Source organism: Puntigrus tetrazona, chromosome 15, assembly GCF_018831695.1.
Source record: "Puntigrus tetrazona isolate hp1 chromosome 15, ASM1883169v1, whole genome shotgun sequence".
Taxonomy (NCBI): Eukaryota; Metazoa; Chordata; class Actinopteri; order Cypriniformes; family Cyprinidae; genus Puntigrus; species Puntigrus tetrazona.
This window is the reverse complement of record NC_056713.1, coordinates 18,381,948-18,397,040: the sequence shown is the minus strand read 5'-3', so window position 1 is coordinate 18,397,040 and position 15,093 is coordinate 18,381,948. Positions and strand designations below refer to the sequence as shown.

Sequence of the window (15,093 nt, the reverse complement as noted above, 5' to 3'; positions counted from 1 at the left end):
TTGCTGTAGCAGTCGCAGCATGCTTCGGAAACCCTCCGCCTTCCCCAGCTCCACCCGCATAGATGTGCTATGGGGGGATATTGTGCTTGTTATATATGAGGGTTTTTTCAAATACGTTGATGTATTTGGAGTTGCAAGTTTTGTTGCTTGATCTCCCACATAACTGTGGCAGATACATTCTGTTAAAACCAAACACATTAAATATACCTACCATATATTTATAATATAATATGATAAACCGCACAGTATAATTTTAATGTACGTATTTGTATATGTATTTTAATGTGTCTTTTATTCCTTGTAATTCTCAAATGAGCTTCAATACAAATAATACCCGTTTCCATTATTCTTGTCTCTCTGCAGTCCCTGAGGAAGATGAGGCCCTGAGAGGGAGGAAGGGCTTCCGGGGCCAGGTGGTGGTCAGCCAGAGCCCTGAGACAGAGCTGATGCTGGAGGGAGACGATGACGCTGTCAGTCTGCTGCAGGAGAAAGAGGTAGACAACTTGGCAGGTGAGTCAACCTATACACAATGCACAGTGCAATCCCTATGGTTTGGTCTGTTCTCCATTCAGCATGCATAGTAATTTACTGTCATACACATCAGTTTCATGACGTGACACGTCAGTCCTCAGGTTTGAAGGTTCTATGTGCCACAGGAGTTTAGGTTAAACATTGTTAGACAGAATTTGTTTTGCTATTGAAATTATAAAATCATATTCTATTATACCTGTAGGTTTACTTGCACAGAGAGGTCCTGCCATAAGCACTTCATCTGAAATGCCTGCATAATTTCACATTTGGTAGCATTTATTTATTTATACATAGGTTAAGCGTCAGAATGACAGAATTTGACATAGAACATATATATATATATATATATATATATATCTTACCTGTCAATCTAGAGGCAGAGCAGTGTAGTTAGTGTGGTTACTTTGCGTTAGGACTATGTTTATGTTTTTCTGGCAGTGTGTAGGGTTAAGTATTGCTCTGGACAGTGTTAGATTTTTTTCTGAGGTATGTTTATTTTTTAAGTCTATAATAAAACTAAATTGAAATATGTATTTCTGTTTTGTTTGTTTTTTTCACAGCAATTCCCCGGGTTTTTATTTCCAGAGGCAGGTTTGGCTGTTTAAAGAGCGATTACCCTTTTTAAAACCACTAATATTACATTGAATCAAATTAATTAAATATGATTATTACAGAATTAAAGCAAACATGATTCTAACTAACAATCAGGAGACAATCAACATCATTACATACCTTTTGCTAAAAATATTCAGCAGATGCTATTCTGATCATTTTTCATGTGCAAATAAAAATGTCTAATCACTTGTTTATATTTAATTTAAGTAGGAATCTTTTTTATCACTTTAAAAAGGTTTTTTTTTAATCAATTTCCAATATTCTCAGCAACTGTGGTAACATAATTACTACCGACTGGTTGTCTCTCCGCGTTAGCAGTGCTTTGTTAACGTGTTACATTTTTATCAGCTCTACATTGGAAGATATATATGTGATATATGTTCTGTGAATGTGTAGAAGACATGTTATTAATAATACCCTGAATAATCAATGCCCCCACTCGCTCCGCAGACCTTCATTAGTCAGTGAAGGTTAAAAATGAGTGGTGAAATTTATGCGTCTGTAGAAAATCCAATGCCCTAATTTATCTATATGTTTTCTATACTATCTGAAGTGAGTGGGTTTGTGTGGGTTTGTACCTGATCATGTTATTAAAGCTCCCAGCACACAACTTATTTAAACTCATTCACAATTTATAAGCAGTTCTTCACGCCATTCTACTTTTTGTTTTGACTTCCTCCATCAGATCTAAATCAGGATTGCCTCAATTACATCTAATATGTTCCCACCAAACGTTAGCCAATTCGCTAAGCAGGAATGCAGACTGGTGTGTTCCTGCTGTTCTTTTTATACCATCTCTGTTGAAAGTAATTTTACTGGAATGCAATAAATCATAAATCCTGGCACAGTGTGTAAATTCCTGAAATGTTTAATGAGCACCATCAAAAGGATTAATGTTAAACATCAAATGCACAGATTTTTGCATTTTTGCAATTGAATGCTGTAATGCTTTAGAGTTCTGATTATTTTAAAGGCAACTAGCCTAATAATCTGTGTAAACCTTTTAATATATGCCAGTGTTCGCCTGTGCAGTATTTGTGAGTAAAAAGGCCCAAATTTGTTTCTTTCGGTATATATGTACAGTATGACTCATGATGGGTAGGGCTATTTTTTTCCTGTTCAGCATTTGGTTTCAAAAATGTGTTTATGCTTGCATTGGGTGTATGTTTTATTACTCTGTTATCCGAGTTGTGTATCATCACCACAAGGGGTGCTGTGCCATTTGTGTCAGCATGCTTTATTTTGACAGCAGGCCTACACGCTAATGCTAGCGCTAATGAGCGCATTGTAAACAACAGGCCAATCAACAACAGCTTTCTCACAGCCAATGGGAGGGGGCGCAGTTCGTCTCGCAGCCAATCAGAGCACAAGATCTGTCAGGAGCGCATTTACACCCACAGCTAAACCAGAGCACAGAGAACACAGACCGAATAAGTATGATGAGATACTGATTTGATTTAGCTTTATTTCTCTCTCTCAAATGATTTTTCTCTTTCATACCAAAAAATGTAATTCTAATTAAAACAAATGTGTGTTGTTTACATATTAGCATTAAATTACTTTACCGCCATATTAACATTTTGCCACAGATATACATCTTATTTATACTAACCTATTCGTTTATTTCATATTTGTACCAACCAAAAAAAAAAAAAAAACGCAAAAGTTGTCTTATTTTCATATTCGCATTAGGCCCCCAGAAGTCGCTCACAGAGAGATATTTTCCCAGCATGCCTTTGTCTCGCCACACTCCAGTGACGTCACGGTCGACAGCGCGAGGCAGTCTTTTTAACAGCTGACGTCAGGACAGAGATTTGCTGAGCACGACTGCACCTGTTTTAGTCCGACATGATAATCTGCTAATCCTCGCTAGTGCTCCGAAATCAACACTACAGCACTAGAACATCGGTAACACGAATTAATCGAATACACTTAACAATGACAAAATGCTGAAAAATATTATTATTATCATCACTATTATTATTTTTATTATTACGAATAACATTTTAATTTTATTACCCCTTTTTTATTTTGGAGGCCGTCGTATAATATAGCCTATAATATATGCCTATGGCTAATATTTATTAAATACATGGCTAAATGAAAAGGTTTTAGCCTACTACACTATTGAGAAACGCTCCAGATGAGATTACATGTCATATGTGAAACCCGATCGCTCTTATTATGTAATATGAACGCATTTTTGTTTGATCCCAATTTTTTAAAGGTCTCTTGAGGCTTAAACGCTAATCCTCTCTGCTCATTGGATTAATGCTGCATTGTCTGGATTCACAAGCGTCCCTCCAGGCCAACGTTACAATTGCCTCTTTCTCTATTAAACGTGTTACGAGAGGGGGCGCGATTCGGATTAGAGGGTTCACTCTTCACAGGTGAAGCCATGTCGACATTTTTTATTCGTTCACAGCATAGCTTGAGTAAGATTTTGAATTTTAAAAAATGGCGTAGACCCCATTCCTTTCCGGTCCTCTGCCGACAGCGCAGGCCTAGTGTTTTGAATATTTGTCGAGCTGGCGACGGTAAAAAGAATAAGATACTTGTTTTGTTCGTCGGTTGCTCAGTTTTCATTCAAAGTCGTCTTAAAAATAGATCCATTCATATATTTGCGCGCGCGTTAATTTATTTCGCGCAAAATTGTTCGTTTATTTTGTCTAGTATGATACGCCTTCGATTTATAGTGCTGCTTTGTTGCCACAGATTTAAAAAAAATATATATATATCTTAATATAGGCTAACCTAAAACGTTTGTAATATAAGGCTACTTAGCAGAAAGTGCAATGGCGGATGTTATAGGCTAGCTGGTGCAGGAGGAGGCAGAGCGGCTTTGGTTTCTACGAGCGGTCGGGGAGAGCAGTGAAGGAGTGCTCTGGGAATTGAAACCCAAATCCACTTGTAATCTTGCAACAGTATCGGGCATAATTGGCCGAGGAGAGCAGATTAAGATTGATGAGACGTTAAAGTGGCTCTTTGGAGTTCAGGGGGATCGATAAATATCCCAATTTCAAGAGCCTCTCTTCACATCCAGGACGGACCCGTGGGCTGCTAGAGGGGTGAACTAATAAAAGACAGAGGACTAGCAAAAGAGAAAAATTTAGAGAGAGAGAGAGAGAGAGCGGGCGCGCACTCGGCATTAGATCCTAGTCATCTGACCGGAGGTCAAAACGTCCGTAAATGTTTTAATAATGTTTGTAAGGTCAATTTTACAGGTTTCATATCATCAAAAGGGACTTTCAACGACTGATTTGATTAGGAAGCGCATAAATGCGTATCACTCGCATATGATTTGTTTTGTAGCAAAATAATGAAAGAAAGTGACTGTGAAATCATCGCCGTTAGGCCTCATATACGCTTACCTTATTAAAATAATGAGATGGATTTTTTTTTTTATTTGATATTATTTCATATAGCCAGTGCTTCGGTTTGGAGGACTGATCGCATAATGCAGGCCTAGCCGAAATTATTCGCTTTAACAATTTACACATCTTCCTCTTTTTCATGTTTGTGCAAAAAAATGTACCCATTGCTCAGATAAGAACAAAACATTCGCCTGCTAATATTTTTTTTAATAAATGATTTTGGTATAGCCCGAATCGTAATCGTTTCACGTATTTCGCAGGACGAGCGTGTTCACGCCAGGCTTTCTACAAAACGAATTGAAAATATCACAAACGCTTTCTAAAATAATGTCACAGATCGTGTATGAATACATCAGCTGCTATCTTGCATTGCTCATCGTTTTTTTTTTCCTTGTTATAGGCCCTGTTGTTCTGAGCACCCCGGCCCAGCTTATTGCCCCGGTCACTGTAGCTTGTGGGACTCTCTCTATCACCACCACGGAAATCTACTTCGAAGTGGACGAAGATGACCCAGCCTTCAGATGCATCGATGCCAAAGTAGGTTGCGTTTGCGAGCACGCGCGAGTGAAAATGCCCAGCGGGATCGCGCTCCTAACGACACGGAATAAAACCAAATATCACGAAGGGTTGAACAATCTCACAGCTTTATTAAAACCATCAATTATTTAATGCGTTAAAAATAGAATTTTAAATCGAGGCCCATGCCTTGAGCGCCCAGAGAGGCCAAGCGCAAAAAACTACTCTTGATTTAGTTTTAAAAAGGTTAAGAATAAATGTAGTTTTTCCCCCCAGACCTGCATTCACGACCAAGTATCGGTGGCGACGATGATGTACAAATATAGCACGTGTAAAATTAACCAAAGCGTTAATATTAAATTGAAATGAACTCGCATTTGCTTAAATCGGCAGTGCTCGCTTTTGTCCCGAATAACATCGAGAGAAGGAAACACAGTCTAAAAGGTGGTTAAAATGATATAATTGTACCATTTATAAACGAAGGGGTGCGTTTCTGATGCGAGGAACCGTCATGAGAGATTTTTGCATCGTTAAGACACATTTCTGCAAAGCGCATCAGTTCATCTGTGCCCTTAATTCAACAGTCACTGTTCACATGAAAAAAAAACGTTCTCTCTTATGTTCTGTTTTTATTTAGTAAGAACCAACCTACATCGTGTCATTTGTTTTTTTGTTGTTTTTTTTTACGCCGAAGATCCAGATCCCCTCCAAAAAAAATCGTGCCTATTCTCACGCTGCAAGTATTTACGCATCACGAATCATTATTTGGACACAAATATTAATTTGTTTTTATTAACTCTTTAAATAAACTCAGAGACAGATATAAAAAAAAATCAAATCACAAAATGTTATATTCCAGTGTATTTCAAGTGCATTATTTTCAGGTATATATATTTTTTTTCCATATATATATTCTCAATTTCAGCCTTTTATCATGTAAGCAAGGTACAAACAAAACGGTCGAATATACTTTAAATAAGAATTCAAGTATGCGTATGGAATGTTTAGGAACGTAACAAATAGTACCATCAAAATGTAAACTTTAGAATTTTTGCCATTGACAGTGGATTGAATCGCCGATGCAGGTCGAAATGTTTTTTTTTTCTTCTTCTTCGGAAATGATCCAGGCGAATGTTAAAACAGGTGAAATTATACTTCTATTTACGTGTCACAGAACAACATTCACAACTGCAGACCACCGGATTCACAATCTACAAATGTGTCTATTTACAGTATAAAATGTACAAGTTGGATTCTGTCACGTAGCTTTGTTTTAGGTAAAACGTGTTGTTGGGCAGGGCTCGTAAAAAGAAAAGAAAGAAACAGTAATACTGACAGGTAACCATTCATTTTGATTGTTGATACAATTAGCTCCCTCCTTAAGACACATTAATGTCACGTGAAGTATTTTTAAGCGGAGCTCTCTAAAATATTTTTTTTACAACAAAAACAACATGGGTTGGTTTCAACAGTGACCATTTTGTGGAAGAGTTCCTGATTAGCATCGTCTAGGCCTCAGAACTTTTGATCAGGCGGACCTCCTATTCACAAACATGCCGTTTTTTTTTTACTTTTTTTTTGTATTTTTTATTTTTACCTCAGAGTTTCTCCAGGCTTTTAGGGTTGGTTAGAATTTCTCTCGCCAGTCGCCAAGTCTGTTTGGCAGCGTTTTCAAGGGCCGAATGTGGCTTTCCTTGGAAAAGGTCTAGGTTTGGCAGGAAATAATGGGGGCATCTCCTGCACTGCAAGCACGAAATGAGCTGCAATAAAATCCCGTTCAGTCGATCCCCGAGGCAGTTCTCGTCCCAGTCCGACTCGCGCGGGTGTTTTTCGCACTCGTAAGACACGAGAGTTTTCATGTGGTAGTTGTTGAGAGGCTGCCCGGGAAGTTCAAGGTGTCGGTCGCGCAGCGTCTTGAGCAGGGACAGGCATTTCTTCCTGCACCCTCCCAGGAGCAGGCGGTTCTCCGCTTCGGCGAACTGCAACACCCAGGCGTCGCTCTCCGCCGAGCTCTGCTTCCCGTTCAACGAGTAACACTCCTTCGATAAGAGATTGAATCCCTCGGCTTTGACTTCCGCCACCCGGTTCGGACCAGGCCACGGAATGTGCGGCAGCGGCCAGTGGGCAGCGCTGCGCGGCCATATGCCGGTGCACTTGAACGCGGGGGTGATCTGAACCACGTATCTGTCTCTGATGCGCAATTTCACCTCGCTGGTATCCGCGACCATTTTAACCACGTCCCTATAGCTGCACTTATCCACAGCCTGCGCCACGAGCGTCTGGAACCTGGAGCGGATCTTGCGCGCGGACAGGTATCCCGAAGCCGTGATGAACTCGACCCAGAGGGACATGCTTCTCTTCCGCCCGTCGCTCAGCTTGAGCACGGCGCAGCCCGGCAGAGAGCCGTCGTCCACGAAGTTGAAGACCCCCATCTGGTTCAGATACAGGACCACCTCGAATTCTGTAGGGGAGATGACCTCGAGCCCCTCGAAGCGGTTATCCATTTCGTTTAAGGAGCTGATGAAGCGGGGCTCCTGGACCTCCACCTCCTTCAGGACATCCGAGACCACCTTGCACACCTCCCGGATGGTCTTGGAGATGGCCGCTTTCCGAGACTGGCATTTCTCGTTGTAGTATTTATTGAGATGATACACCAGCTTGGCCTGGGCGGCGATCATATTTGGACAGAGATCCGGGTTGTACACCGGAGTCTCGCAGTAACCCGAGGGATCCAACGCGGCTGTTTGTACGGGAGCCAATTTTAGAGAAGAAAGTGGACTATTTAGAGGAAAAAAAGGGGGGTTACGAAATAAAAAATAGCTTTTTATTTGTGCGTGGAGCACATGCACCAAGTCAGGCAGTTAAATCATCGGCTTCTGTTTTCAATTGCGACCAAAAACAAAAAAAGTCAAACCCCTCGCAAGCCAGCGATTAAAAGTCCATACGCACGGATCAGTAGTTCAGCAAACCTCTTGTATCCACTCGCGGTGCTTTTCTCTATTTGCAACAAGGGTTAGAAAGTGCAGGGTGCTCTTAAGTGTGTGTCCTGGCTGTGTTGGTGTGTTTAAGACTCCGAACTCACTCCTGTGAAATTATAAAGGGAGGGTTTGAGAGCGGCTCGTCCAATCACGGCGCGAGTCGTCACTGCCTTCGGTTTATCGACGACAAATTAATCCTCCGCTTTTATACACAGGCAAATCTTCCGGTGGAAACACACCTACACTTTGGAGGAAGAAGATACAGGTTTATTCGCGGTATATGCGGGCTTTTCCTGCCATTCTTCTTAGATGCAGACTGTGACTGTTATTTATTTTCTTTTTAACAGAAAAAATGTCATTCATACGTGATAATCGAATATTTAGGATGTTAATATAGCTACATTTTAAGAGTTTCATTTTAATCGTCGCTTCGGATTTGTAGGGTTATTACAATTTGACTAAAATATAATTAGTATTTTTTATATTTTTCTAGTTTGCCACGCATACTGTTTTTCGTTGATGTTAATTAGATTTTTATTTTGGTGTGGTGTTGTTTGACGTGATTATATTTTACGTGTTTAAATGTCTACCTTTGATATCGCGCTACATTGCGTTATATTTCTTAATAGTGTTATTTAAATTCGCTTTTAATATTAGCCTATACTAATAAAGATATCATTTTAATTATTTTGCATTATAAATACGGTTATGGATATAATAGTACGCTAAACCCGAATCTCAATACTGAACGCCGGAATCTTTTTTTTTTTTTGTTTCATTTTAAATAGCCTATTAATCCGTGTTATTTGTTGCTGTTGTTGTTGTTGTTTTTTTACTTTTACGGCAAATGAAGCTTTAGGTTCATGCAGGTTAGTCGTGTCGTCGTCTTACTGGCTTTGTGTGAAAATGTTTAGGATAAGTTTATGTGAAGTTCACAGTTAAATGAAGACGAAGGCCTTTATAGTTTAAATAGCTAATGTGCGTTAAGGCGTTTTTTCACAACGTATGGAAAATTAGTCTCATTTGATGTCTAATTGCTTATTTTAGTTTTTAATTATTTTGAAAACAGCTTTGTTTAACGTTTTGTTTTTGCATAAAATATTTCCCGATGAGAATATGTAAAAGGAAAAACGTCTTTTTAATCTTTTTAATTCGTTTTCTAAAACGGTTTTAATTCAAATCAGCTTTTTATTTTTTCGATGGAAAGAAAAACACTGTCCTATAAATCCTAATTTCTTTTACTGCTAGAATATATATATATATATATATATATATATATATATATATATATATATATATATATATATATATATATATATATATATATATATATATTATCTTGTTCAGTGTCTAAATCACTTCGTTTTTGGAGTGTTCTTTCACAATCTCGTCTTTTATAGCCTGCATTTTCTTATTTTAACCTTTCGTTAAAATGATTAGTTTCGACAGATTAAACCTTCAAAAAAAATTCCAACGTAAACTCAAATAAATATTCGAACGTTTTGAGATAAAAAGTTCCTCAGATTCAGATCACGACGTCTGGAGAAATCCTGCGTATCATTGCGCGAAACGCTCGCACACCTTTTTTTTGCGATATTATACATTAAATGAAACAACAAAACAAAGAGAGCGTTTTCCAAATCCTTCCCGTCACACGACGAGGCGCTTATCGCACTCATGGCGAGAAAAGAAATCTTCAAAAAAAACACGGAGGCGAGTTTAAACGTTTTATTAAATACAGACTATATTTCTATACATGCTGTAGATAGGTCTCTACGCATGTCTGCTGCAAGCACAGAGCAGATTGTTATAGGTCACTGTACTGAGGCATCACAGTCTGTTGGCTCCAGCCCTCACTGTAGTCACTGCTTGGCTCCTTCTGCTTGGATGATTTTGCCAACCATAATTAATAGAGCTCTGCTGTTTGCAGGCAAAGATCACACTTAACAGTTCGCCCTCGCCTCCATCGTGAAAGCAAGGTGAATGATGTTCGGGCCTTTGGCGGGGATAAGTATGTGACGCTATATTTGAAGCAAATATTTTATTATTATTATTATTATCGTAAAGCATGCTTTTGATTACTGTATGTCTAATTGGTCGGATATAGATTGATTTAATTCCAGACTGTTATTACGAGACAAAAACTAATATTTGGCAAAATAAAAAGAGAAAAATAGTTTTATACTGAGAAATTTATCACATTCAGATTTTTTTTGTGCTATCTGCTTTAACCCTGCTTCCACCTCAGCCACCTCTCCCTCTCTCTCTCTCACACACACACACACACACACATTACATGGCAGGTACCCAACCATATCAGATCAGACGGTCTCCCTCCCTTCTCTGGTTCATGCTCTGATGTGTTCAGCTTTTGTATGTCTGAATCAGTTGCCTGTCTATTGTTTTCCAGCGTGTTACAGTAAATAGCAGAGCACCATTACAGCATTTGGCATAATTTCATCTCGGATTAGCTCCTGTTAATATTTTAACACTTTCGCGCTCAACGAGAGAAACTGGCCTATTGCAAATGAAGAGCGTACTTGATGGAACGGAACTTAAATCGCTGTTTATCAGTATTTCCATCTCAGCGTTTTATGACATCGTAATCCATAACTGTCCAGGATCAGGTCCAGGAAGTGTTCATAAACACACTATTCAGTATTGGAAAGTTTTATGCAGCATCTTAAATCATTTCAGTACAAAACCACTCGATGCTGTATACGGGACTCAAGTGTCCCTTTAAGTGTGACCTGGAGGCACTTCAAATCCCCCTTGACCTCGAACCCTTTCTCCTCTCACGCACTCTGCGTCCGCACAACATTGCGATCTGTGTGTCTTCGTGACATAACACGCTATCCACAGGCTTTGCCGTGATATATGAGGATGTGACAACAGCATGGCTGCTATTTCTGACCCAGCGAATAGGATGCCTGATTGTGTAAATCAATACAATGACTCCGGCTTCCGCCCCTTTTTGGACGAGCGTATGACCCAGGAAACGTTTAGCTTGTTGAAGGCCTCTTTGTTCTGGAGTTTCCTCGCCAGTGATCTCTTCATTTTTCTCTCTCCCTCCCGTCTCGTTCTGAAGAGCGATTCTCCTGTCAAAATGGTCAGGCGTGCTGACAAAGGCCCTTGTCAAACACATGTACCATGTTTAACTGTCACACAATAGTATTGTTTTTAAACAAATTGATGATTAAATGAAGGTCTTAGAGTTACTGCGGTGTTTTAGTCACCATCTTTCACTTTTTAATTTAGCAGTTTGCTAAAGATTGTAAAGATTATAAATAAAAATAATAATTTCAATTTTTAATTTTAACAATTAATTTGGCTTATTTTTAATTTTATATATTTTTGATTTTTAAATTTTATTATTTTACATTTATTCTTTTTAAAAAAATATAACTGTTTTTATTTTTCTTTGATTTCTTGTTTTTAGGTGTGTATAAGAAGGTTTATTTATGGTTATTATAGGTATTATTTATCACACATTGCAGACAGTGCTATACTCACTGTGTTTAATTAGAATCCCTTATTAATAATCTAACATACTAATTAAAAAAAACCCAACAACATTAGATAGCACTTCAGAGAAGAACATTGTATGCCAATATTAATAGTGCCAAGAGAGTTATTTGCAGATTTGAATATATCAAGAGCTTTAGAGAGTCCTAATTGAAGCTAATAGTCATTCTGCACACTGATATTAATAATCCTATTATTCATTGACAAAAGGAGGTCAGCTCAGCTTTATTTCATCATCATTCACGGACAGTTCTTTACACTGATCCCATCATCATTTCGCGACAGCGGAAAAGAAAAAAAAAATATAGCAAAAATGGATCTGAGCCAAAAGGCGTCGCTAGGTCAAAGCACAGATTATCGAGTGCACTTAATGGAGTGGAGAAGTCAAATATAAATCATATTAAAGGCCCTGCCATTTAAGACAAGCAATATTAGCGTGGAGCTCGGCGCTGGTGGGGATTGCATTATACAAGATGGACACTTATTATGACATATCCCTTTCAGCTTCCCGCAAATGGATATCAAAATTGTCATTGAGTTTTCTTCCGAAGCGAATTCGGTTATTCCAGGCAATATGGCCACACTGCAGGGCTCCCAGTTAATTTTCTCTTGCCTATCGGCTGTCAGCCCCCTACCTCTCACGCTTTGAATTCTCTCCCTCCGTTTGTTTTATTCTCCATGCTGTATTAGAAGCCTCCTCTCGGGGGGGAGTTTGGGAGAAGAGGACAAAACCCACCCCGTAAAATGCAGAATTGTTTTGGTATAGTGGACTAGATAGGCTGAAGAGAAAACAGTAACCCTCAAGTGCAAGGGAGAGAGACGAACGACGGAAAATTAATCACTTTTTTGAGCTTTGCCATTACCCTTATCCCCCCCCCCTCCACAGCAATATGCGTTGCTTGTCAGCTTCTCTGATTAATGACGTGCATTTATTTGCATAGATTTAGCATTGATTTCATTAGTTTATTCAAAAAAGGACCTTTTGATTTTAATGTCCTTTAATCCGAAATCGTACGCATTTGAAGATTTTGAGGCGTGTTCACTTAGAAGCTCACGGGATGCTGTGCATTCATAAAATAAGCTATGCGGGGTGAATTAAAGGGACCTTTCGCTCAAAAATGAAAATTCTGTCATTTTCTTAGCCTCATGTCTTTTTGAAACCTCTGTGACTCACGTTCTTCTGTGGAACACAAAAAGATATTTTGAAAAAAAATGGAGCCCATTGACTTCCATTGATAAAATAAGTTTGAAGCACGAGTTTGAATAAATGTTGTAAGAATTTTCATTCCTTGGTGAGCTTTGCTTTTAAATTTCTATAAACTGTTCAAACTTTCGAAAGTTTCCAGTGAAGCGTCACTTCAATTTTGTATACAGCAAGCAAATACCAAAAATCAAAACCGCTTAGTTTCTAAACCTGTATGACTTCCTTTTATCTGTGGACCACGAAAGAAGGTATTTCGAAAAATATATTTGTGCGCCCTTTCCGCCTCCGTACAATGAAAGTCCTGTTGTTGTTTTGGCCCTTACTGACTTTCATTGTTAAAAAATCCTCAAAATATATTTTTTGGTTCTGCAGTAAAAAGCAACACCATGAGGTTGAATAAATAATGTCAATATTTCTGTAAATACCTTAGTGCTGTCAAACAAATAATTGCGTTTAATCACATCTAAAATAAAAGTTTTTGTTTACATAATATATATGTGTGTAAGTTGTATATTTATTATATACACATAAATACACACCCATGCATGTATATACTTAATAAAAATATTACGTTTGTATATTAAATATATTTAAATATTATATCAATGTAAATATATACAGGTAACAAAGGTAAACAATTGTGTTTGTGTATTTATATATACATAATAAATATACACAATACACATATTACGTAAACAAACTTTTATTTCGGATGCGATTAATCGCGATTAATCATTTGACAGCGCTAAAATTTCTATAAACTTTTCAAACTTTTGAAAGTTTTCCCATGAAGCATCGTTTCCATTCTGCATTCGGCAAACGAACCCGTTTATTTTCATCTGTTTGTTTTCAAGCGGCGTACACAAAGCCCAAGCTCGGTAAAACACCTTTAACAAGCCGCCGTCACAAGACACCAACCTCTTCAGCTCCCCGTGATTAATCTTAATGTCTTGGAGACATCCCATGTTTAGAGGTTGAGTCCGTAATCATTCGCTCACTGACCCGATGATACTCAACCAGAACATCCTCTCAACAGCCCCGGTGAGGACAATGCCTTGATGCATTTCAAATTAATTATACCGCCCTATTCCGAGAAGCACGTGCGCTCAACAGCCGGTTCTGGAGGGCGAAAAACAAAGAGAAAGAAAACAAGAGAAAAAGACTGCTTTTTTTTTTTTTTTTCCTAGGTTGGGGGGCTCGGGTAATGAAATGCTGGTGGTTGAAGCCCATGATGAAATTAGGCCATGTAACCCAAATAAGGGATGAAGGCTTCATAATTGCCAGTCCTTGAGATCTGAGGTGCTGGGTGCCAACTGTCAGAGCTGGGCTAATGATGACAAATGTCTCTCTATGCAGATTGCAAAAGGGAGGAGAAAAGGTAGAAGGGGGGAAGAAGCCGCCGCAGGAGAGCGAGAATAAACCGAAAAGAAAGTGAGCAAACTAAGACAGGTGCTTTCTAGCGAAACGTCTCGTGAAGCGGTAAAGACTAGATAGAGCCTTCAAGAGGGGGAGGTTACTTTTTTAATGCTTTAAAGTATAAGAACAGTCAAATCCATTAGATAAATCACTGCACAACTTAGCAGGACAGACATTTAAATTACATTTTTAATCTTTCAACAGTAGCGTTTCTCAACGCACGTGCGACCTAAACTTGCATTAATGCAGTTGAGTTGCTGCCAAAAACAAAACGCTAAAAATAACCGAATCGTTTGCAATCCCGCAACTCTCAGCTGCGTATTTTATTGCTCCGTCACAAAGAAAGTCATAAATTTGTCTGCACTTATAGGTTAGCCATTGAAAAAGCAAGAACCTTTAGTGATGCAGTGAGGTCCAGCTTTCCCCAATTTGTTGCATGAATGGCTTTTTGAAAAGGTTCCCACTTGCTACAAAGGAAGCCCCCTTTTTTGTTTGCCCTCTCCCCATCTGTGTCATCTGTTGTGAGGGGGGCGGTTTCTGTTGGAGGGAGGGGGCGGGGCCGAAGAGGGCTCCCTGGTGACCGGGGCCAGTTGTTTTATGGACTCGACGTACTGGCGCAGGCAGTTCATAAGTTGCCAGTTCCTTTGTGTAAGACGACAGGCTGACACGTGGGAGGCGACACGGCCATATTGACGTATATCATTTCCATTAATAATGCGGACGAGCCCCCGCCTCGCTTCCGCCTGCTGACTTATACAGAGACTCCCTCCACAATGACACTTAATTGACAATGTGAAATGGAGAGCCGACTGGCTGGGACGGATTTTGATGTTCTTTTATGGAAATGTGGTTTAAGATGTGCAAAATTACTGTAAAAGTGGCAAAGTAATCAAAATTTGTTTTAACATTTTCCACAATTGTTATGTCAGTGCAT

The 15,093-nt window shown here is 39.0% G+C and overlaps 2 protein-coding genes across 17 annotated transcripts in view; one reads left to right on the top strand and one right to left on the bottom strand.

Moving 5' to 3' along the window:
- The window catches only part of nbeab (neurobeachin b), a 242,452-nt gene that overhangs the window by 160,992 nt on the left and 66,367 nt on the right, over positions 1-15,093 (top strand). For 10 of the 16 annotated variants that reach the window (XM_043258668.1, XM_043258667.1, XM_043258666.1 and 7 more), the window contains 2 exons: positions 364-510; positions 4,921-5,057. In XM_043258668.1, the coding sequence (XP_043114603.1) occupies positions 364-510; positions 4,921-5,057 (284 nt within the window). Of the gene's footprint in view, positions 1-363; positions 511-1,091; positions 1,119-4,920; positions 5,058-15,093 lie in introns of all 16 variants that reach the window. The other 6 variants (XM_043258653.1, XM_043258656.1, XM_043258657.1 and 3 more) reach the window with 1 other exon arrangement.
- On the bottom strand, positions 333-8,114 carry mab21l1 (mab-21-like 1). The gene is made up of 2 exons (XM_043258673.1): positions 6,634-8,114; positions 333-479 (listed from the first exon to the last, which is right to left on the bottom strand). Exon 1 carries the CDS (start codon positions 7,712-7,714, stop codon positions 6,635-6,637), a length of 1,080 nt encoding a protein of 359 aa, XP_043114608.1. The 5' UTR covers positions 7,715-8,114; the 3' UTR covers positions 333-479; position 6,634.

Excerpts from the sequence above, each read along its gene's own strand:
- mab21l1 (XM_043258673.1), bottom strand. The coding sequence starts at position 7,714 with ATGATCGCCGCCCAGGCCAAGCTGGTGTATCATCTCAATAAATACTAC.